General features: G+C 38.7%; 2 protein-coding genes across 4 annotated transcripts in view; one reads left to right on the forward strand and one right to left on the reverse strand.

The window, feature by feature from the left end:
* The first annotated feature begins 42 nt into the window (after window positions 1-42).
* LOC122410982 (glycosaminoglycan xylosylkinase) lies at window positions 43-3,103 on the forward strand. Its single transcript, XM_043419491.1, has 6 exons — window positions 43-384; window positions 610-978; window positions 1,381-1,681; window positions 1,865-2,133; window positions 2,407-2,633; window positions 2,723-3,103. Exons 2-6 carry the CDS (start codon window positions 610-612, stop codon window positions 2,949-2,951), a joined length of 1,395 nt encoding a protein of 464 aa, XP_043275426.1. The 5' UTR covers window positions 43-384; the 3' UTR covers window positions 2,952-3,103.
* A 432-nt stretch (window positions 3,104-3,535) lies between these two features.
* sick (sickie) overlaps window positions 3,536-23,437 on the reverse strand; it is a 268,982-nt gene continuing 249,080 nt past the window's right edge. For all 3 annotated transcript variants that reach the window (XM_043420505.1, XM_043420504.1, XM_043420506.1), the window contains 6 exons: window positions 14,510-14,593; window positions 9,308-9,949; window positions 7,384-8,456; window positions 7,095-7,297; window positions 6,165-6,496; window positions 3,536-6,026 (listed from right to left, as the gene is read on the reverse strand). In XM_043420505.1, coding sequence (XP_043276440.1) covers window positions 5,868-6,026; window positions 6,165-6,496; window positions 7,095-7,297; window positions 7,384-8,456; window positions 9,308-9,949; window positions 14,510-14,593 — 2,493 coding nt within the window. In that variant the 3' untranslated portion in view covers window positions 3,536-5,867. The remainder of the gene's footprint in view (window positions 6,027-6,164; window positions 6,497-7,094; window positions 7,298-7,383; window positions 8,457-9,307; window positions 9,950-14,509; window positions 14,594-23,437) is intronic.

Raw genomic sequence — 23,437 nt, forward strand, 5'->3', positions numbered from 1 at the left:
ATAGCAATGGCCTTACGTATTGGAAAAAAAAAGGTTTCAGTCGTAGAAGTATAGTATTGATTCGGTAGCGAAATATTCAAATTTAGCTGCTCCTTTAAAAAGAAACTGAGATTAAATTGTCTTTCATATACAAATAGTAATATCGGACTCGTTGCATGAATAATCGAACCGGCCTCACTAGCTCAATTTTCAGTATAATGACACATCGAACATACGATGTTCCACCAATATTGGCCCGAATTTTCCTCTACCAGAGAATAACAAAGATGGCGGCGTTTGCTCGCCGCCGAGTGTTTCGAGTCGTGGAGTTGTACAGAGCCTAGAGAATAATGAGAATACGTTGGAGTACCAGATGACAGTGAGAGTTAGGCCAATTGCTACAAGGTAAATGGAAGCTATTTTTGGAATAATTATTTTCATGGGTTTGAAGAATTTCAAGTGTTTTTCAAAATGAGAACAAGTACAGGGATTATGTGGTTGTCGTTTCCATCGTAACAGCCATCCCCACTCCTTTTTCCCTCTGTTACTTCGACATCGACTTCTCCGACGTTCTCTTTATCTGTATTCGTAAATGTGTGTTGTGTATAGATACGAAGGTTTTTCTTGCAGATGATTGGCCGGCGTTGTGCGCTGTTCGCGCTCAGCGGGCTTTTGATTCTTGTCCTCACCGTGAACGTATACTTTATACGAATGATAGTCGAAAGTTCACCGGAAAAAACGGATTCACGAAATTTTCCAATTTCCGACGAAAAATCAAACAACGATTACACAGCGGCCAAACCTAATGATAATACACGCGGTATCAAAACAACCATGCTCACCGAAATGGAAGAAAAAATCAAGGCTGAAATGCGGCTTCTACCTTCCAAATATTTTAGACGAAATTCCACTTACATCGCTTTACTCGACAGACTACTCACTGAGCTTAGAACTATGCCAAATGTTCAGGACGATATTTGGAGCATACCAAGCAACAATGTTTGTATTCTTACTACTTTATTTTGCTGTTTTATTCAATTGCGTTAAGTTTCAACAGTTATTTGCGATTTTCAAACTTAATATTTTCATTCTATTGGATTCATTTCATGGATTGTACAAAAATACTTCTATAATTTCGGATTTTCGATTGTAACGCATTTCAGAAGGTTCTTTCTCGAATTATAATTTTCCGAATAATTTTGTTCCATTTTTTGTTTGTCATTTTTTTTTTGCAATCCTATCATACTCATTCGCGGAGAAAACTTTGTATCGAATTTTACACTTTTCAATCTTCACAATAACGTGATTTTTGCTTATTCTTATTAACGATCAGACAAAATTATCAAATTTCACTGCATTTGAAGTTTAACTGATGATCTCACAAATTTTGATACCTTCCAGTGGCCCGATGCCCATCACCTTTTACCTCCAGCAGCTCCGGAACTCGGAACGATCCTCGATGCCCTTCGACGAGCCAAAGTAGCCAGGGCGGACAATGCTCCTGTTGGTACACAGTTGAAACTTATGCTCACACTAGAACAAGGTGTCAAAGCCATGTTCAAACCTCAATGGTACACGAGAGACGCGGTTCTCGAGGGCCCCGTGTACTATGGAAAAGACAGGCACAATGGGGAAGTTGTGGCTTTCCATTTGTCTTCGTTGTTATCGCTGAGAAGAGTTCCTCTTACAGTTATAAGAAAGTGTATGTATTTGGTGCATTATTCCAGAATCTCAATTTTTGAAAAATCGATTTTTTCGGACTATTTGTCAAAAAAATGAGGTTCGGGAAGTCCTTTCAGCGAAATAATTTTAAAAAAACATTTAGACAGCAAAATATGAATATTTTAGACATGAAAATTATCTTAAAATACGTTTTTTCTTTTAGTGAACCTCACAGAAGAAGTACGGAATCGTGCGACGCCTCAACTTTACGCAACTATTTATCAAGAAACGAATAACACATGCTTGTATGGTGTTTGTCATTACTGCTCACCAGCCGATCCCGTGTGTGGTATTGGCGACATTTTGGAAGGTTCACTCATACTTTGGCTACCTTCTTACCTGAAACTTATGAAACATCGTCATCCATGGCAACGAACGTACAAACGTAACAGACTTGCACTTTGGGAAACGGACACTAGTTATTGCGATAAGGTAGAGATTAAAAAATGGATAAACTGATATCATTAGATTCGATTTAGTTCGTGAATAAAACGATTTTTGACATTGTCTAAGTTGTTTAACGAAAAATTGATGTCTAGAAAAAAGAGCATGGAAAAATTGATAATGCAAAAGACTTTTCGATGGAACAATTTTAAAATTATTTTGGAGATTTCGTGAATTTTTAATAATTTTTTTTTCAATGATTTTTCGTTCAAACGACATTATCTCAAAATTACGTTTTTTTGAGTGTTTCTCTTCTTCCAGGTGAAAGAGAGTAAGACTTATGCGCCTCAATCCTCAAGCCGATTGCTCGATTTGGTTGACACCGCAGTTTTTGATTTTTTGATGGACAACGGTGATCGCCATCACTACGAGCTGGCTCAAAATATTTTTCACAATCCTGCGGTGCTACTGATCGACAACGGAAAGAGTCTTGCCAATCCGGACGTCGATCATATCGATATTTTGGCGCCACTTTATCAGTGTTGCATGTAAGTTTTGGATCTTTTTCCTGAACCCACATTTTTTAGAGCGAAGGAAAAAAATGTGTCAATGAAATTGGGGATTTTTTGAATGACAGGATTCACAAGACTACGTGGGACAGACTACGCCTCCTCAGCGGAGGCGCGCTCAGTTTATCGCTCGGTCGAATTTTAGCTCACGAAGCAAGAATGGCTGATGTTCTCCCGCTCATAACGGAGGATCATTTGAACGCAATGGATCGTAGACTTTTGACTATTTATGCTGTAGTTGAATATTGTATAAAAGAAAAAAAATATGCCTCGAATGTTATATTGGATCATCGATGATACGCTGTAACTCGAACAATAAGCCTATTAAACGTAACGATGCTAATGTGATGAAGGTTCTGAGACTAAATAAATTATTGATATTGCCATTATAACTCGAACATGATGTAGAACGAATGAATAGAAAAAATAAAAATGTTTTACCACATAAACCATCGCCTTACAATTTTCCTAAATGTTTTCACAAATAAAAACTATTTTCGAGTGTTCCTTCTCACGTACCTGAACTCGAAAATCAAAATAATTAGCCCAAAAAAAAAAATATAACAAGGATCTCTTGTCCAAATCAAGGAATTCCAGAGGATTTTGTTTGCTAAACATAAATGCATCTACAATCATAATTTGAGATTGAGACAAGCATGAAAAAATTGTTTCACGGTCGTTGGAATTTGCAGGCATTAAGGTTTAGTCATATAGCGATTATCTGAAGCTTTTAGAGAGTTTATGGTTTCTCTGTTGTGTGAAATGAATTTGATTACTTTTCGAATTGCTTGTAGTTTTTAAAAAATGTCACATTTCCCCGAACATAAATGAGCATTGGTAATTGGGTATACGAAACGTAATGAATAATAAATTCGAATTAGTATGGTTTAACATTTTATTTTTATGACACAATAATTATTATTATTATTTCGGTAGTGTTCGAGTGCATCGCCGTACAGCATATAAATACGGTACAAACGTAAAAAACCTGTAAATGAGTTTTAGTTATTCCGATAATTTCCGTATCGTTTCGTATTACATTCACATCCAGTGGCTCAATCATACAAGTTACAATAATTACTTTTGTTTTGAGTTCGAACGAGAGTTAGTCAGTCGACTTGTGAGTTCGAGAAAAGATAAAGATACTTTTAGCAATGGCATTTACAAATAACGGCGTGCGATAAAATAATTCGCAAAATGCGCGAAAGGCTTTTGTTATTTTGTAAACTGAGCGTATTGTATAAAGCGGTTTTAGGTTTCATTTTTCATGTCTCATTATCTAGTTTTTTTTTATACACAGCATAGACCATCATTTTTCTTATTTTCTCTTTTCTACGGTGAATTTCGCGGATTAAGTCCGCGACGTTTGGCCATTAACTTTCGTTCCCATGGCCCGTTAACGTGTATACTTCGTTTCGTTTCTTTTTTTCCTTTTTTCTTCGTTAATATGTACATTTATGAATGACCAGAATTACTCACTTATCGTCTAGCGATATAAATTTTACTCAGAATATATATAATGATCATACATTTATATAAAATTTAGCGCCATTATCGTTTAAGTATGTATAATTATTTATATATATATATAGATTTATTTATATTATCTTTTTTTTTTCTCTATTAAATAGGGCTTTTGATAGCAAATTCTATATAAATATACCATTTCCGAGTAGACATTCTCAAACGGTAAAAAAATTCTGTCATACCGTGTGTTACGCTTGGTTTCTTATCGTAGATCAATTTTAGTCGCTTCACCGAAGGGCTCCGAGTTTTTTTTTTCACTGTACACTTATCGAAAAGAAAGTTATTTATGTTTTAAGATATATCACTCAGGTGTTTGCCGATCGATCGAATTGTTGGATCGGTCAATCGCGAAATATGCAGTTAATAACGCCGAAAACTTCGACTCGGGTAAAAAACGCGTTGATAATACTGTCTGTGTATTTATCCCTTGAGGAGATTCGAATTGATCGATATTCGACTCTGTCTGAGACTAATTAAGGATGCGCCCTCGATGAGCACGATTATTTTCATCGTCATCTCTTAGTGTTTCGTATTTCTTTTGGTTTTTCTTATTTTTTCATCAATTATACAATTATACGCGCGATGAGAATCGGTGTAAAAAGATTATGATAAGAATTCTCGTAAAATATAATAGTTATTTCGTTTTTTGACGAAAAAACGTGCATATTTTCGTCGGTGGTTTCGTATTCTTTCGTTTTTTTTCATGACATTATTCATTGTATTGTATACATCGATGATACCTTAAGATTCTAAAACGAAACACTGATTTATCGCCGTGGAAAAAGCTCCCAGTACTTGTTCGCGTAGCCCAAAACAAATCGTTGGCAACGATTCACTAGGTCGATTAAGTTTTCCCGATGAGAACTCTTAAGCCAGTTTAGTTTCTTCGTGTTTGCTATTTTTTAACGACTCTCTCGGTCACCGGACTCGAATCCTTCATGTATTCGCGCGTTGTACTATTTTTAGAATGAGCGTAATGTTGAGATTTTCTTTTTTAAATTGACGTGCCAAAAATAGCGGTTTCGAGCATTGTACTATTGCTACGTTTAACTTGGATCCGTGCAACCAGTCGTTACAGATTCTATGCATTAAGGAAATCCATCGGCACAGGCGGTCATCACTTGTAAATAGCCCGAAAGTATTTTACCGCAAGAGAGTGAGAGCGAGTAAGTGTAGAAAATATGTAACGTTGGAAATAGAATTTCGATTTTTTTGTTAATTTTTTCTTCTGAATCTGGCTTTGATCTCACTATCGGGGACTAAACGTGTTTCGATTGGCAATTGATCATTCCACTCGTTCATTTTTATACATTATTGCGAAATTACGTAATACGTGAAAAATGCCTTGTACACGATTGTATTGCTAAGAAAATTCGCTATTCGTTTGAAAATTTCAGTAAGACTTTTTTTCTACCTCATTTCTTCGGAAAAGTTGCATTTTTTACGAATTCGTCAGCAAAGTATGAAGTAAATACTTTTGGAGAGCAGACACGAATCACAAAATGTGAAAATAGCTTCAAAGTAAATAGCCAAATTTAAAACAAGGTCAAGTCAAAATGAGATACTAAAAAAAACTTTTCTCCGGGGAAATTGAGGTAGAATCTTCTCCCTGGAAGTGCCTTCTATCTTATGGACCGTAACATTCATTTGTTAAAAGTTGAACGCGATTGCGATTCGTTAAAATGCTTAGAGAGCAGATTCGACGCCCCTCGACGACGAAGTCGATGTACTCAGATCCTCCGAGTGTCTCGTATGAGACGAGTCCATAGACGTTACCGAGTCGCTGTCATTGCTGTGCGGACTCGAGTAATTGGCCGCTTCCTGTAGCCTCATCAGCATGTTCAACTGCAATTAACAGAAGCGGAAGAGCGCGATTGTATTTAAGTAAATATTGTGCGGAAAGAGAGCAGCTACTTTCATCTAATTATCGAGATTAGAAAAACGAATTTTTACTTTCTTTAGATAATCTTTATTGAAACTCACCAGCGGATCGCCTTCCGTGTCGCTGTGTGTACTACCCAAACTCTTAACGCTCGAAGCACCGACACCGGAATTGTGTCCGGAACTTACGACGTCGTAGCCGACGTCTTCAGGCCTTAAACGCAAAAGGGCATCACGTCCACCGTGCACGGCGTGCGTTGCGATCCACGGATAAGTCGTTGTTATAAACTGCGCCGGATCCTCCCATGCAACCTCGCCAGTACCTTCCTTAACTGCCTCAACGAGATACGGTCTTATCGAATAATTCCAGAGATCTGTGAACCACACCTGCGAACCTGCCACTTCCATCGGGCACGATAAGAAGAGACTAGGACCTAAAAAAAGAGAAAGTCAAGATTATATTTCATAATTGGAGCACAATGAATAAAGCTCATTAAAAAAATAATTTCTCTGGAAACTTCAACTATGTAAAAAAATTCTTCAACAAAATCATGTTCTTTTCGTTTTTCACAAGTGATTTTTATTCGTATGAAATTTTCAATATTAAATTTAGTTATGATATTGAATTTTCACAAAAATTGGCCTACAATCGTTTTTCGAGATGCTTTATCCAAGAACTGGATCAGTATGTGAGATTCAAAAAATAGGTCTCAAATTAGCATCATGTATGACACCATTTTAAAAAAAATTTCAATACAATATTATGGATTCCTTGTCTCAGTTTTGGGAAGAAAACTATGAAAAGCTTATCAGTGAGCAGGTTGATGAAAAATAAAAACCAGATTAATTTGAACTTTGAACAAGCTTTTGAGGATTTAAATATTGTGAAAGTTTATTAAGGAATCGCGATCTGGGAAAATTATTTTCTTTTGATCGCTGGCAATTGAATCGTTGCAATATTTTTTAAAGAATTTTGCAGTGTTTTGAGTGATGAGACGCTGTCATTAGTTTACGGACAAATAATCGATTTACCTATTGTAACGTCGGAGCTGCTGTGAGTTTCGAGAAACTTGTTGAGATGAAGCCAGACTCTTGGCAACCATTCAACAACAGCGGCCATCTCAGGGTTTCTCGTGCCAGTGGTATCACGAAGTTGTTGCTCAAGGAGTTTGCGCCGGAGATAACGTCCTAAAAAGCCTTTAACCGGTTCCATGTCTTTTCTGCACAGTACCCATCTGTGTTTTTCAAAACCACAGAGATTAAAATCAAAAAGAGTTTAATTTTTAAAAAATTGACAAAAGCTTCAAGAATGTCAAATTACCTGAAATTGTGATGCAGCTGCAAGTTCGTAGTGCTGCAGGTAGCTTGGCTCATGGTGCCAATAATAGCGGGGCAACTGGAGTGTCTGGTGCCTAATAAGCCGCTGAATAATTCGCCAAGGGAGGCAGCATGTTGGAGGTTTTCGAGGATGATAACTTTTGGCAGTTCATCAGCAGCGTTAGAGTCGCATCTTTCAGCAATGTGTGCGAGATATTGTCTCAATTCCTTGCTGGATTTGTGATCGACGTTGAAGGTAGCAACAGCGGCGGCGTCTTTGGCATCAGCGTCGGAATCAGCATCGACGAGAGCATGAGCCAATTTTCCAGCGAGATAATTTTTGCCGGTGCCACTTGGACCGCAGAGAATTAATCTGCGATGTTCGGTGAGGAGTGAGAGTAAGCGTTGAACTATGGATTTGGGTATGAGAGTGTCGATCGCCAGCCAGGAGTATCCGGTCAAAACGAGATAAATCGTTTTGACGTGGCCGATTAGATAGCCGCAGGGAAGCAATTCCGGATGTTGGGCGTCGTTGGTGAATCGCGAAGATTCCCCGAGATGATAAGCGGCCACGTGATCAACGCCTAACCCCAAATTCGTAACTGGATCGACCCTCGATACGTAATCTTTGAAACAACGTCGAACCGTGTTGTCCAACGAATCCCACGTAGTTTTGTTCGATATGCAAACACTCGCTATTATACAGTGCGGCGGCTCACCAACCCCTTCCTCGTTGTTGGACGACACGAGATTAACGTTGAAACTTTTCTCACTGCCAAGATAAACTGCTACGCTTATTCGCTTGCCATCCGTGTCTTGTTCTATCACTGTTTCGCTCTGCGTCCCCGTATACGTTGATACTACAGCGTGCTCAGTTACATTTATGTCTTCCATCTGATCACCATTGTTCGGATGATGATCTCCGTTCGACATTGCTGTCACGCTGTAAGCCACTTCCGTCATACTGTAACGACGCTCCGGATCAGTCGGCATCGATGATTGAGATGAGGTCAACGATTTCGACGTTACCAGACGCTGCAGACGCTCGTTATTCTCTCGTAAATTTTTCATCTCGTTCTGCAAATAATATTCAATTGAATATTTCGACATTTTTCTTTTTTTGCATTCTTCTTGTTCAAACGTAACATCGAATTGCTCAGTTCGAATTTCAGTTTAAATTTGTTTAGGTTATTGTTAAAATTCTGTTTTATGGCTTCCTGAAATTTTATTGTATTTGACAAATTTTTGTTTGGTCGCGTTTACGAATTCGAATGGTGCAGCATCGTCCAAATTCCCATCATTTCTGAGAGCATAAAATCGTCCATATCTCAAGCGTGGCTACCGTAAAATTATATGCGTCATCCGGTGACCCACTATTATTCAACCGCTACTATTTTTTTTCGTCACAGTCGAACTTGGAAAATTGCTGAGACTCTCGGTAAATGACCAAGAAAAAGGGAAGACTGGAGCATGAAATTATTGTCATCGCAAAGACTATAATAATCGAGATTTGAGTACAGTGCTTTAACCAGAAACCGTTCTACCGAGAATATTGTATTTCGTTTCAGTGTTGATAGAATCAGAATAGAAAAAAACTAATTGAGCGCCTACTCGGAGTAGATTGAGAACGTGGTAAAGTGTATAAAAATCTTCTGACTTTTCATAACTAGGCAAAAAACAATGTCCATGATTCAGTAAATGGAAAAACCCTTCAATTACGGAATAAAATAGTACAATTTTGTTCTGGGACGGATTGTACTCTTTGAGTAATGAGAAACAAATTTTTTCCACAAAAAATGCTTAATTTCGAACCGGAAAAAATGTTGACAGCGATGAATCTTTCGGAATTATTCAAAATGAGATAAAAAAATCAGAGAACCATTTGAAAGGATTTTAACGTCAGAAAATGATGATGCACAAAAAAATACCTTCATTTCTGCAATTTTTTCTTTCAGCGAGTGAAGTTCGCCAGAAGATTTGAGCGCTTCGAGTGTAATGTCAGTAAGGACGAGATCTTTTTGGCGGAGTTGTTCCTTGAGGTCATCGACGTCCTCGTCTTCTTTTTTGTAGAGTGCCGAGCTGCTTTTACTTCCAGTCATGGGATTTTCGTGTTCAGGTGATTTCTGACCATTTGCTTTGGAGTTGTGATTGTGATTGTGTGAATTTTCGTGTTTTGCGGCGGTGGGTAGTCTCGGGCTGTTCGGAGCGCTCAGATCGCCCATCGTATTCCCGTCTTTACAATCCTCCGCGTCCGAAACCGAGCCGTGACGATTTTTTCTCGCTCTTGAAAACTTTTTTGAAAACGAGCCCAACCATCCTTTTTTCTTGCGATGACTGCTCGCCGAGCAAGCGCTGCTCAACGAATTCAACGACGTCACACTGTCCGCCGACAACTGACGCGCCATTGTCGGGGTTTGGTTATTACTGTAACCCGCGCAGCCTGTTGTACCCGAATCCGAATCACCGAGCGTGTGACGACGTCCGTTTGACGTTGCACCATTCAAACCGGCCTCGGCACTTTGCTTTCTAAGCCTTTCGATTGTGTCCCTCAGTTCTTGTAATTCGGAATCCTGAAAACATACGGAAAACGTCGTTCGTTATTACACTGATACTCAATTCAATGCTCAAGAAAATCATTTTTCCATCATCTTCGGTTTGATAAATGAAAATTACAAGAAGAATCCGATGGAATATCCGGGAGACGAGAGAATAAAATAAATAAAACTTTGTTAGTAGAAATGTTGCGATCATTTAAAAATTAATACAGTTTTATTGAATTTTGAAAAAAGTTTTAGTGAAAAAAAAAATCATTTCTCAAGGAAGTTTACGTGAAATTAATGGAAATCGAAAATTCCAACTTTGAGAGTTGAATTTTGGAATTATGCTGGAAATATACAGCTTGCATCTATTCCCCAAATTATTATAGGATCTACCCTCCAGTTGTCGAAAAATCAATTAACGAAAATCACATTTTTTGGAGGTTATACACAGGCTCTTACGGCAGGGACACTCTCTGTGCGACGCGATTTGGATTTAAGAAATAGGATCCTTCTAACTTTAAAGAGCCAAGAATGAGAATAACAAAATGGAATGTTTTTAGATATCAATGATGTTTTGAGAAACCCTTGTTACCGGTGAAAACGACTTGGGAATGGAAGAACACTTATTTGAGGTTAACGAGTAATAACATCAACAGTGGAAGAGAGTGGAAGGTTTGACAACATCACAATATTTTGCTTGACGATTTTACTACGTAAGTATTTTAACCGCTATCATTATATTAAAAGAGCAAAAAAGTGCAGCTGCCTTTTTGAATGACAGGTAACGCGTGATCTTTCTTAATTTAAGATTGAATAAAATAATTGGACGAAAACAGTGTTGTTTGGGAATGTTTGTATTGAATTTTGGTGGCAAATTAATCGGAGTGAATTTCTTCACACATAGAAATTTGGAAATCGTACAAAGTGAGGTAAAATTTGAATATTATTTGGAGAGAATAAAGATTTTATTTATTGCTCCTTGACGAAACTGCTGGACGCTCCGTGCACGGGACAAGGGGGTTGTCGTCTGTTGGTATCTTTAGCGACGCAACAGGTGCAGCTATTTGAGTGACTAGCCACGGAATCACTGCTCCATGAATCAGCCATGCTGAACAGTTGTCGCATCGATTTGGCGCTCGTTTTCGTGGACATTTTATCGCCAATATCTTTTTCACACTCGATCGATGTGATGTTTCGAATTTCTTGAGCTTTTTCATCTCTCAGAGGAAGAACGATTGGATCGATTTTCGTTAATTGGGAGGTCACGTTTTTTCCGGATTTGAATTTTCCTTTTCTGTAACCCACAGTTTTGTTTGTTATTGTTTTGAGACCGCGTTCGATCCGGGCTTGGAAACTCTTGAAATTCTCTTTCTGTGCCGGTCCGTTTGCGACGTTTTCTTTCGGGTTTTTCGTCTTGAAATCCTTCTTCGTGTTGCTCGAATTTTCGACGGAAATTCCATTTCCCCGTGAGTCATTATTCCCATTCATTTTCCTTCCTCGCTTAACTTGTTTTTCTGCGGGTGATTGAACTTTTGAAAATTCCTTTCTCGTAGCGTGCTTCTCGCTACTTTTCGGGGTTCGATTCTCGTGTTTTTTCGTGACAGTTTCACTTCCGGGGATTCGGAGACCCAATATTCTCGCATCTTCCGGTGGGATTGGTATCAGTGTAGGAAAATTACCGTTTTGAAAAATTCCATTTCCTCGATTCAACCACGATGCGTAAACTGATTTTTCGATATTTCTCGGACGTTCCAGTCTCCGATCGTTTTTCGATGTCGTTTGTACCAGCAAAAGAGAATCCAAAATGTTTTCATCATCCTCATTCCTATTCCTCAGGCTCTTCATCGCACGCTTTTATGCTTTTTCATTTTCTCCAGAATCCTCGTTACATTTCACCGCTTCGTTAACTCTCGTTAACTTATCGAGTTCTCTTGCTATTTTTTAACAAGATAATTATTGATTGCTCGCTTCATCAATGACGTGGGTTTTGACAGCGGGGAGCAGTGACCCATGTGCGCTCGGGACGTTTCACCAGGGCAACATAAATCTCTTTTATTCGATATTCTCAATCTTCGCTTGTAAAAAATATTTCATGTGCTCAGTCTCCGATATTTTTCCATTCCAAATCCGTGACCCGGTTATCCTTCGTTTTTATCACGCAAAAAATGTAAATTTCACCATCGAAATGGACTTTGAATCATCGTCGTTTCATTCATTTTTGACGCATTCGAAATAAAATTAATTTGGTATCGTTGAATTACGTTACTCGGAATTTTGATGCAGTTTATCAGTATTTTGAAGGTTCTACATGATGCAATGAATTTAGGTGAGGAAAAAAAACGATTTTCTTTTTTTTCGATCCAAATCTCGAAATACAAAAAAAAAATAAGAAAAAAAATAAGAAAATCGTCATCAATTCTGATGAAGGATTTCATTGCTCTTCGAGCACCATTGTTGAAGGTGCTCGACCCTTCAATTTTTGCTTGTTTTTTTTTTCTTTTTTTTTTCGTATTTATAGAAAGTTTCGATTGAGTTTTTCGTCGTGAGCAGCCACTCAAATTCTCAGGGTTTAATCGAAAAATTGGACGCTTCTTGCGCCTGCGACTAGAACGGTTACGACGTTTTATTTTCGTTTTTTCGGGCTCCGATGATTGGAGGGTATGCTGCAGCAGCAGTGAGAGAGTCTGGAAATTTAATTGGAATCCTGGAGCGTGTCGCCGTACATAATACAGTAGCTGATTCGAAAGCGAGAGAAAGAAAATTCGACGAGAGGAGAAAGTAGCAGAGGGCTCTGGCGAGGGAGTCTGCTCGAGGGTTGAGATAAAAGAAGCAATAGAAAAGATACGATTGGAAGGATAGATTGGAAATAACTGGCCGGGCGTAATGTATGCGATCGGGAACCGTAGATTAAAGTAAATTAGCTCCCTCCGAGGGCCTGTCCATCGGGACGTACATCATTAAAGTTCAGTTTACGGTAGTTGGCGTTTTTCTTCAAAAACGAATAACACGTTACGAAAAAAAAAAAAAAACAAAAAAAAAATTAGTCAGAAATAGAATATTTGAATAAATTGCTGAAAAATTGACACATTTATGTTGGAAAATAATGAAAAAAAGAATATAATTTTCGATTTATTCGAGATGCAATGACAGTTCGAACGTAACTGTTTGGTGTTCGGTTATTGCGAAATGGGAAAACACCTGAGAGAAGATTTTCGTGAGACGAACAAACCGTGTCACTTTTAAGGGTGAATGATACAAAAGTCGAAATAATTAGAAATTGATCAAATTTGGTGATAATGTTCTTCAACATCAAGTGCGAAAACACAATTTTTTTCAAAATTTTCTTCTGTTTAGTTATCGAGTAATTACGCATTAAAGCAGATTTCTTATGCCTGGAATGTATACCCATATATATGGAAACGGTATGCTTATACACGTGAACTTTAGTGATCAATTACTCGATAACTGTACAGAAGAAAAATCTTAAAAAATTTGTATTGTCAAATTTGGCACTAAAGAGAATATGTTCACCAAATTTTATAAAATTCTGATCATTTTGAATTTTTTTATGTTTTTAGCATGGTTTAGCATGGCAACATTGTATCGCCTGTGCAATATATCCTTAAAGAAAAACATTTTTACTTAAAACCTCGTGGAATGCTTTTGCATGATTATTCAAATTAAAAACAACACGATTGGTAAACGCGTGAGCGGTTAATGAAAATGCAAGTAAAATTCGATGGTTTTTATTAAGGTAGTTCATGCACGAAACGAGCTTTTTAAGTCAATTTACACATGAAATTTTAAGGCGTTCGTCTTATTGGTTATTGACATAAACGTGCTTAAATATGAAGGAAATACACAAGGTTTTAAGGACTATGCGTAAAAAATCGTTTATCTTTCCATATTACGAGTGAAGGCTCGTTACGAAGTTTATGAAAAAGTACACGATAACAATGAAGTATATAATGAAGGTCTGGGAAAAAATTAAAGACAATTGTCTTACTAGTAATAAAGATATATTACGTTAAAGATTGAACGGAATTGGTAACGAGCACTCGTATAACCTCACACTTGCTTATTTCGGCATTTTATTTCTTCTTGGCTCAGCCCATTCCTGTCACAACCTTCTGTCTTTTACTTTTTTCTCGATTCCTTTTCCTTTGCGCTCTCTAAAGCGATTTTTTACACATAAAACTATATAGTATTTCAGCCAGGGAGGAATGAAATTTTGGGTTCTGTCATTGATGGATTCTCGATTAATTAGTGGCTTGTAATTTCATTCGCCAAAAGACAAGTTGACAAAATTTATTCACAATTTTGAGTTAATAAATCTGACATTAATTTAAAGTGATTATATCTTGAATTAGGAAGTAAAAATCGATGAAATTTGGACACCCATAAAATACGATCCCTCGGGCACGATCTACCTTAAATAATTTTATCGTCGAAACTGTGAACCTGAGTACGGTAATCGAATGGGAACGCATTTTAAATTACTCATAGCCATCAATATTGGGAAATAGTTAAAAAACGATTATGAAAGAAACTCATTAGGGGTTGAGCCCATATACGATAAGAACAAATTACCTTTTTCTCAGCGGTTGCTGTAAGTTGCTTGAGTCTCTGGTTCATGTTTGAAAGTGATTGTTCGAAAGCCTGCACCACGTGGTCCTGCAAAGCAAACGTTTAAAAACGTATAAGTCAATAATAATGATAATAATACGTAGAATAATGAATGGCTGATACGATTGGCACAGAAAAAAGGAAGGTTTTAAAAATGCATAAATTTACGATGGACCCGACAGTCCGGCCTTGTGCTAAAACAGTTTATAGTTTTTTTTAACCTCAATAATAATGCAGCATAAATTCATCAGCGTAGAATTATGAGCGCAAACATATTTTCGAATGTTGGCCACGACTCTATTATTTTTACAGGCAGTTTCTACATTGGAAATGGCAGTATTTAAGTCGCGGTTTAAAAGTTATCGTATAGTGAAAGACAATAAAAACGAGACTTGGCTTCCTGACAGATATTCAACGAGAATACAGCGTGCCTCAGGGTTGATTGAAGAATGTGCGAATTGGACCAGCAGAAAGAATTTTTCTGGCCGTCTCTCGTATTACTATTTTTATTACTTATTTTTATCTCAGTCTGTGAAACCTCGTACGTTAATATAATCGTGCCCGTTGGAATAAAAGTTGAAAATCTCCGAGATAGCGAAGGCGGAGTTCGAAGGAAAGCGAAGAATGATGATAAGGTTGGTGAGCTCCCAGCAAAATTTCCGAGTCTCTTCGCGTGCGCCATTTTCTCAACGAAAAATATCGTTTTTAATAAACCGAGAAAATCGCACGGTGTTCGAACTTTTGGAAAGTTAAAAATTTGCAAACGGTAGAAGGCTTGGGTGAGGTGAACGGCGTCAACGACGTGGAAAAAATTGGAAAAGATGGCCCAACTTTTTATCTACCCTCTGATAGTTTCAACTTCAACCAACGTTGCGACAGAGCTCAGTGCGTAAACGTTAAAAGCGCTCCCTCCCTGTCTCTTTCTCTCAAACACTTGTTCATTTTCATTCGAACACTTGTTCTTATTTCTCAAGTGTAAACGAGAGATAAAACTCGGCCGCAGTGACGAGGCACCAAAGCCGAGTCTCGAAAGTCTCCGTCGCCGGGGAATTCAGGAGATTAACCAGAAGACATTTTCCGTATACTCGAGACGGTAAAAGGTTGATTTAAATTGAAGCCACTTGAAAGAAAGGAAGAAAAAAAAATGAAAAACTGATAAAAAAAGATTTTCTTGGCTGGTCCATGGGATTCCTACATTTCATCATCGCTCGTTAAACTCCGCATGAAATTAATAACTATATAGAAGGTGAGAGAAACGGAAGCCCCGCGTACGATCCTCGAGTGTTGCTCGCCCCCATCGGAGAATTCGCGCGATAAGACTAAAAAGAGTTTCAATAAAACAGCTCGCGTTATAATGATCGAATAACGGATTATTCGTGACACAAATGAAAGTAGCTCGATCAGTACTGTTAATTTATTACAAAAAAAAAATGAAAAGAAAATAAAACAAGCCAGAGATTCGTGTCAGTCGGTTTTTTTAATGATCACAATGTAAATAGAATTGAGAGAGCGCCACGCGCATAATTATTCATTTTCTATTGAATAATCTATCATCAGCCGTTGTAATGCAGGCGGTCTCCTTTCGAAAGTGTCTGGTCCAACAATACTCGCGGGTTCAGTTTCTCAGACGATTCTTACGTATCTATGCGGGGCGTGAAGAGAGAATAAAATAAAACGAAATGAAATGATTGCGGATAGTACACGAGATGGCAGAAGATTGGTTGCCAGACGACGTTACAGGCGTAAATTGACGCCGGTCAGCTGACATTGATATTCCTCTCTCCCCGTGTTCGGGGTCGTTCGCCTTACACACACGAATACGCGTACGCTCATATTTTTTCTATTCATTCTTTTATTGGATCTCGCCTTCCTCGATTCTCGGACGCGGAATCCCGATGATTTAAAGCTCTGATTTTATTGCGAACGAAAGTAACACGAAGCATTGACAAGAAAGCAAAGAGAGCAAACTCGCATGAAAACACCAGAGAGGTTTAGCAGGGAGAGAGAGAGAGAGAGAGACAGAGAGAAAATGAAAAAAATAAAAAGCAACGTTGAAAATAAACGAATATCCCTGGACTCGTGACTAAGCCAGAATAACGATAGAACAAGACTGCGACATCTTGCGCGATAGTATGAGTTTAAAGCTTCCCGTTGTAGTATAGTGCTGGTCTCTCGAAGCGTGCAACGTAGGCGATTGACCTACAATGCAACCCACACTCGCCAAGAGTTATACTTTTCATCGATACAGGAATATACTGAGTGAGCACAGAGCGTCAGAAGAATAAGAAATCGTCTGCATCGTACACACACAAGACTCAAATTATTTTATATGAATTCCGTTGCTTATCTCATTTTATGTCGATGATGTACACCATGAAAATGTGGAAACAAATGAATTTAATTTCGACCATTAAAAACCAGTTGTCTGAATCCCCTGACCACAGTTCTTAACGTAGTTCGTGCACGATACGATTTTCTTAAGAAAGTCTTGAAATTAACACAGAGGTTGAATGGGAAGTCGACTCATACGCATATCAAACTTTAAGGGGTTCGTCTTATTGGTTATTGAGATAAACGCGCTTAAATATGAAGAAAAATACACAGAGCTTTAAGGACTATGCGTAAAAAATCGTTTATCTTTTCATTTTACGAATGAACGCTTCTAACAAAGTTCATGAAAAAGTACACGATAAAAATTAAGTATATATGAGGAAGGTTTGGGAAAAAATTCGAGACGATTGTCTTGCTAGTAATAAAGATATATTACCTTAAAGATTAAACGAAATTGGTAATGAGCACTCGTATATAACGTCACATTTGCTCATTTCGGCATTTTGTTTTTTCTTGGCTCGGCCCATTCCTGTCAGAGCCTTCTGTCTTTTTATTAATACTTTTTTTCATCCATTTTATTTTTTCAAAAACTGTAGTATTTTCGGCAGGGACGCATGAAATTTTGAGTTCAGTCAGTGATGGATCCTCGATTAATAAATAACTCGTAATTTCAATCGCCAAAATAAAAGTTGAAAAAATTCATTTACAATTTCGAATTAATAACTCTGACATCAATTCAAAGTGATTATATACCTTTAATTAAGGAGTAAAAATCGATGCAATTTAGACACCCATGAAATACGATGGGCATGATCAACCTTAACCTCCGGTAAGACTCGCATGTCACAGGTCAAATAATCAGTAAGAGGATCCTGACGTACGAAACCTCGATCGATCGTGTTAACTCGAAATTTCTCGCACCCGAAATAACGTCGTTGTCGAAACGAGGATGTTTTTTCCCTGATATTTTCACACTATAAAAGGCAAAACTCTATGAAGATGTCAACGTTCGAATATGACTCTGACAAATGGCACTGATTGCATTAGCGAGCAATCTCTCGAAAGGGCTCGCACGAACAAGATCGCCCGACTATTACGAGTGAGTTTGCAGCGTTTGCAGATACGTGTCTATCGAAAGAGAAGCTGGGCGAAGCCACGGGGTTCCGTAGGGACGAGGCGACGTAACGAGGATCGTGTACGTTGGACACGTTATAAAATGAAATAAAATCGCGGGCCGTCTTTCGTACGGAATAGCCAGCAAACCGGTAGGTCCTGGGTGAATACACACCGCGAATACACACGCACGCGGAGTGTATCCGAGTACATAAAGAGAGTATCGATTGGAATACCGGCTCGTAAATTCCAGATGAGCATCGTCCACACCCACGCGAAACGTTAATTTACTAAGTTACACGTTCGATCCTCATCTACATTGGCTGCTGGCGCACGTTTCACAGTCGGGTGGATGCTTTTCAAATGATTTATACATTTTACAGCTAGCTTCAGATTTTTATTGCCACGTGTATCTACGACGCGATTTATCACGTTGTACCTATGGACCAATGATTTTTATGAGTTTATATCGATTTATCTTTGCCTCGACCTCAGGAGCAGATCGATTACGAAAGATCTTAATTACAGAAGTCTCGAGCTGCTCAATCTGACTTTAACTCTTTTCATATCGCTCGGTCCACGGAGCTCTCTCCCTTTTTTATTTCCTATCGCGCTCAGTTCCTCATTTCTCTTGAGGTTCGATCTCATTTCTTATCGATTGATGTGTTGCCAGATAAACTTGATTATTGTACGCGCAGCCAAAGTACCTTGCACACACACGAGGCTGCTTTTATCGATCAGAACAATGCGCGCGCGCGCGCGCGATAATAATTTTAAAAAATGTTGATACCGTTTGAACGATGATTATTGTAATTCGGAATGGGCCGAGCGCGTTTACTACACGCGAAAGTAAAAGAAAAGTTATAAGGCACGACATTAAATCGAGAATCGTGGCATAATCGCATAATTGAGCATTTCCGTTACGATTCAACGTAGAATTTCTCGTGCGTAGGAAATCATTATTATTTGAAATATAAGTCGCGCGGCGCGGTAAGCAAATTGCGAAGAGTGATCGAAGCGTAGGTGGATCGCCGTTTCTCTCGATCCTCGCCGTACAATTGCACCGGTTTCCTTCCTTTTGCTTGCCTCTCTCGTTTCTATATCGTATCATTACCGTTCGCGAAAGAGCAGACATTCGAAGCGAGCTGCTTTCCGGTGTATACGTATAAATGCACACATTTGCATGTGTGTACGTAAAGCAGTTTTTTTTTCATACGCCGCTTACAAACGTTAGCCCATATACATATATTTAGTTTCGACGACGGAGAGCTGGACAGCCGCTTTTTTCCCTGCGAGCCGGACGTTCCTGTCGCTCGGATTTCCCTGCGGACTCGCGGCCTTTTGGCCCTCCCTGCTCCCAGCAGCGCCGGACTCGTTTCTCCATTCATTCTTATTCTCTCATTCGTCCCCTTTGCAATTTTTCTTTTTCTGCTTACTTTGAAGCCTATCGAGCAGGCCATTTCGTTAAATGGATTTCGGAGACGCCTAATTAATTGGCTCGCGTCGTTAGCACCGAACGAGACGTTCCCTGGCACTGTTATTCGGATTCAAAAGAGCCCGCTTTGTTTTCACTATTTGCTGCTTGCACGCGCTTACATATTTCAATCGACTGGCACTGTCTGTGACTCGATTTCTTGGTGAACCACTCGGCGACATTTTCAATTATTTTTCATCCAAAATTCAACTCTCGACATGCGCAACTTACGATGTTTCACGTTTTCATTTCGTTCACACGATGGAAGATCGCGCGTACTCCGCTGCCGAGTATACAAAGTTGAGTGAAAAAAACGTTTCTGTTTCGTTAACTCTGGTACAAAGCGCGTTACTGTTGCTCCCCGGTTTATATTGACGAGACTTCGTCGTGTAGTGCACGTCTATGTGAAACACCTTAAATGTGTATTCGCATATATAATTTATTTATTTACATGTATGTATACAGCATGAGCAACGGCAGCTCCGCGAAGAGCATTACCGCATTAAGTTTTTGCTCCGAGAACTTTCCGGTCGCGTTTTTTACTGCCCCCCTTGCTCGCCGGTTCTCCGTCAACACGTTTGTTTTAACGCGATGTTTTGTGCGTAAAAGAGCGCAGGGTTATTCCTCGAGTCTTCAAATTTCAATAAGTCTCTCGCGGGATATTGTGCTCAATGTTGAGCCTTGATCGATTTTTATAATTTTACGATGTCGATTTCCGTATTGAAAAAAACGACGAAAATTCAAATCGTCGACATTGTAAAACAAGTGACGGGAAAATAGAGCTACCAGTTGCGAAAAATTGCCGAATGCTTCGAAGCTACACGCCCAATTCAAACGTAGCGAAAGAAATGCAGAAAAAAATTTCATTGGGACTATTACAAAGCTGTAATATCACAATTCTTTCGCTGTTTCCCACGCGTGCAGTCTGCTGACGCAGCAGGACTCACGCACCAGTGATTTTTCGGGAAGTCAATTTTTCTTTTGATAAATCAAAAAAAGGGAGTATTTGAAAAAGTAATGACCGGTCGATACGATCTGCAAGGATCGCTCGTGTGAAAGTGTAAAAAAGAGTGGAAAGTTTCATACGATTGCACCCCGCGTCAATGTTTCATATTTCCTCTAAGAAATTTTTATTTTCAATAATATTTATTTAATTCATTACATTATTATATTAATATTATATTATATATAATATTGTAGGATTATTAGTGGTTATCGCGTAGTTTCAGAATGTTTATAGTCGACTGTGGAACATTGAGTTGTTTTTAATAAAAAGAAAAGCGTTTGTTTTGCAACAAGTTGAATGTCAGCTTGAATGACGAAAAGTATCGATTGAAATTGTGTTCTAATTCTTTTATATTTCGAAGTTAATTAAGAACAATTAATTTTCTCGTCATTCACCCAATTTCTTTTAATTCAATAAAAAAAAATAACACGAAAAAATCTATAATATAATATAAAATATATAATAATATTAATATTAATATTATATTATTATTTTATTTGTAGTTATAATTTTTATTCATATTATAATTAACCTTAATAATATAAAAAACATAATAATAAATAATAATAATGAAAATGATGATATTGAGAAAAGCGAAGAGTGGTGCAAAGCAACTCGGAAGTTATTTGTTTTGTAAATACATGATGCTACACCAATTTCATAACTCAACTTTTGGCCGTAATAAGGATCACTATCCCATGGGATATTATGAGGGAGAAAATCCGGTATGGGAACTGCACATTCTACGAAGCGTTACGGAGTCGATTTAAGTGGGGTAACAACTCTCAGGCTGCGACTCTCGCGCGCGCGCGCGCGTTCACGACCTTCTCTTCATCCTCAACTCTTTCACGTTTTACTTTATACATACGCACGAAACTCTCTTTTTGGAATCTAAGGCAAGCTGTACCTCGCATCGTGAAATTCTACACTGTGAGATAACGCCACCGAGCGAAACGACGTGGATGCATACCTTACGCATGACCTGCTCGTCGTATTGGTAACTTACGAGGGCCCCCCTTGCGCCTCGAATTATTTTCAAATCGACAAAGGGGTTAGGCGCGGTTGAATGAAAAGTTAGAGCCAAATAAAACGAACATTTTTATCATTCAATGAGAAACGTTCCTGTCATCGTGCGGTAATGAAAAGTTCAGAATTCATTGAGCTCCTTGAATCAGTGTGCGGTGAGAAAAAAAAAAATTAGCTGACCCAACGAAATTTTTCGTCGTGTAAACAAACGAAGGCCGTTGATTCGACAAAACTTTTATCGATTCAACGATGTGGTGGTGGTGGTGTTTTCGTCGCAGTGAGAAATCTTTGTTTGAATCAACAATTTGAGTTTTTGAATTTTCCTTTGGGTTAGCGAATTTCATTTTGCTGGTCCAATAAAAGATTTGCTGGATCAGCAAATTAATTATTTTCAGAATATACGTTTTTGATGAATCTACTCAAAGCGTACTCGCCTGACAAGGTCATTCTAAATTCTCGTCTCCAAGGTTTGCCAGTCGAGTGTCCTTCGTTCGCGTGTCCATAATTAAAGGCACAATAACAACCCTCCTCTTTACGACTCTACTCAAAAAGAACGCTGCTCCAAACAGCAAAATTAGTACAATGCAACATGTCTCCTCTTTTGTCATTAATAATCTGTGTTATCCGCCTAGACATGTTACAGCGCAGAGACACGTTATTCATGCATAAAATAAAAATCTTTAGAGTGGAAATGTTATCGCGTAGATTTATAAGAGTCGAGTTGTGTTGCAGCGAGTCAAAAATTCTGCTCTCAGTAAACGTATTCAACAACAGTTCTCCTCTAAATACATGTTTAAAGAGCGGAGTTATTATTCTCGATCCATTCTCGATAAAAACTCCGCTCCTTAATATCTCTGCTGATGATATAATTTGAGAAAATATCTCATCATGAGTAGAGATATTGAAGGTCATGGATTTGGATTGAGATTGGAGTTCGATGACACGAAGGAAAAAAAACATTCGTAATTAGTCAATTATTTATTTCACGAAGTATCGGTTCAGGTTGAAAAACTAAGATTTGCAAATTCGGCAGGGAACGAAATTGTAGAATTAACGGAATGATTTAAGGCTTTTTTGGCATAATTTCAGCGTCGTGTGAATAAGAGGCTGGTTGCTATTCTTCCGTAATTAAATAAGAAGAAAGTAAATTTCTTAAAAATGATGAACAATCTCCAAAGCCTTTTGTTCGAGCCCATGGTCCTTTCGTGGAACGTTTTCATGCGCGGCATCAGAGTTTCGTGTCGAGAGGCAAAGGTGTCTGAGCAGCGAGGCATGAATGCCTCGCTGGAGCACGCAAGCGGCGACGAGTACTACAAGAGAGCAGAGTTTGGATTGAGAAACGCACGAGGAGCCATGAATTTATCGAGACCCGGTGAAAAGCCACGAGGAGTTTGTTGCGGAGGTTGGTCGACGCGTGCAACCGAGGTCGAACACGTGATGACCATCTTGGTAGCGAACCCGGCTGCTGCGGCCGCCACCAGCGCCGCGTCGCACAACAGCCAACTATTATAAACACAGCGAGAGAAGAAAGGATGTGTGACGAGGGTAAAACGAGTGAAATCTCAACACGTGTGTGCTGTTCCTCCGCGAGACTTAGTTGCATGCTGCTTATATATACATTCTTGCTTTTGCGATGTATAATCTCGTTGGCGAAGACTGGACTCTATTAGATCGTAATCCAGCCAACAGCAAGCTGGCTCACCCTCGTTTGTTTATTTCATTATTTTTTAGCGCGGCCAAATCGAGACAAACGTTGCTTTGCTCGAAGCTTTTTCATGTTATTTCACCTTTCGAAGGGCTGCTCTGGCTCGGAGTGTTACTCGCGCGAGTCTGCATATCTTTATGATGGATATATATAGCGGAGGTATTTAATGACGCATGCCGGCATACGCGCTCAAGCTGTCGCAGGTGTTCTTTGGCTAGTGACAAAAAATACACAACA

This window comes from Venturia canescens, chromosome 5, assembly GCF_019457755.1.
Source record: "Venturia canescens isolate UGA chromosome 5, ASM1945775v1, whole genome shotgun sequence".
In the NCBI taxonomy this organism is placed as follows: Eukaryota; Metazoa; Arthropoda; class Insecta; order Hymenoptera; family Ichneumonidae; genus Venturia; species Venturia canescens.

What these genes read in the sequence shown, in the direction of transcription:
- LOC122410982 (XM_043419491.1), top strand. Translation starts at nt 610, where the DNA reads ATGATTGGCCGGCGTTGTGCGCTGTTCGCGCTCAGCGGGCTTTTGATT. An exon ending in GGAGCATACCAAGCAACAAT is followed by an intron (nt 979 to 1,380) that starts GTTTGTATTCTT and finishes GATACCTTCCAG; the next exon opens with TGGCCCGATGCCCATCACCT. An exon ending in TCTTACAGTTATAAGAAAGT is followed by an intron (nt 1,682 to 1,864) that starts GTATGTATTTGG and finishes TTTTTCTTTTAG; the next exon opens with TGAACCTCACAGAAGAAGTA.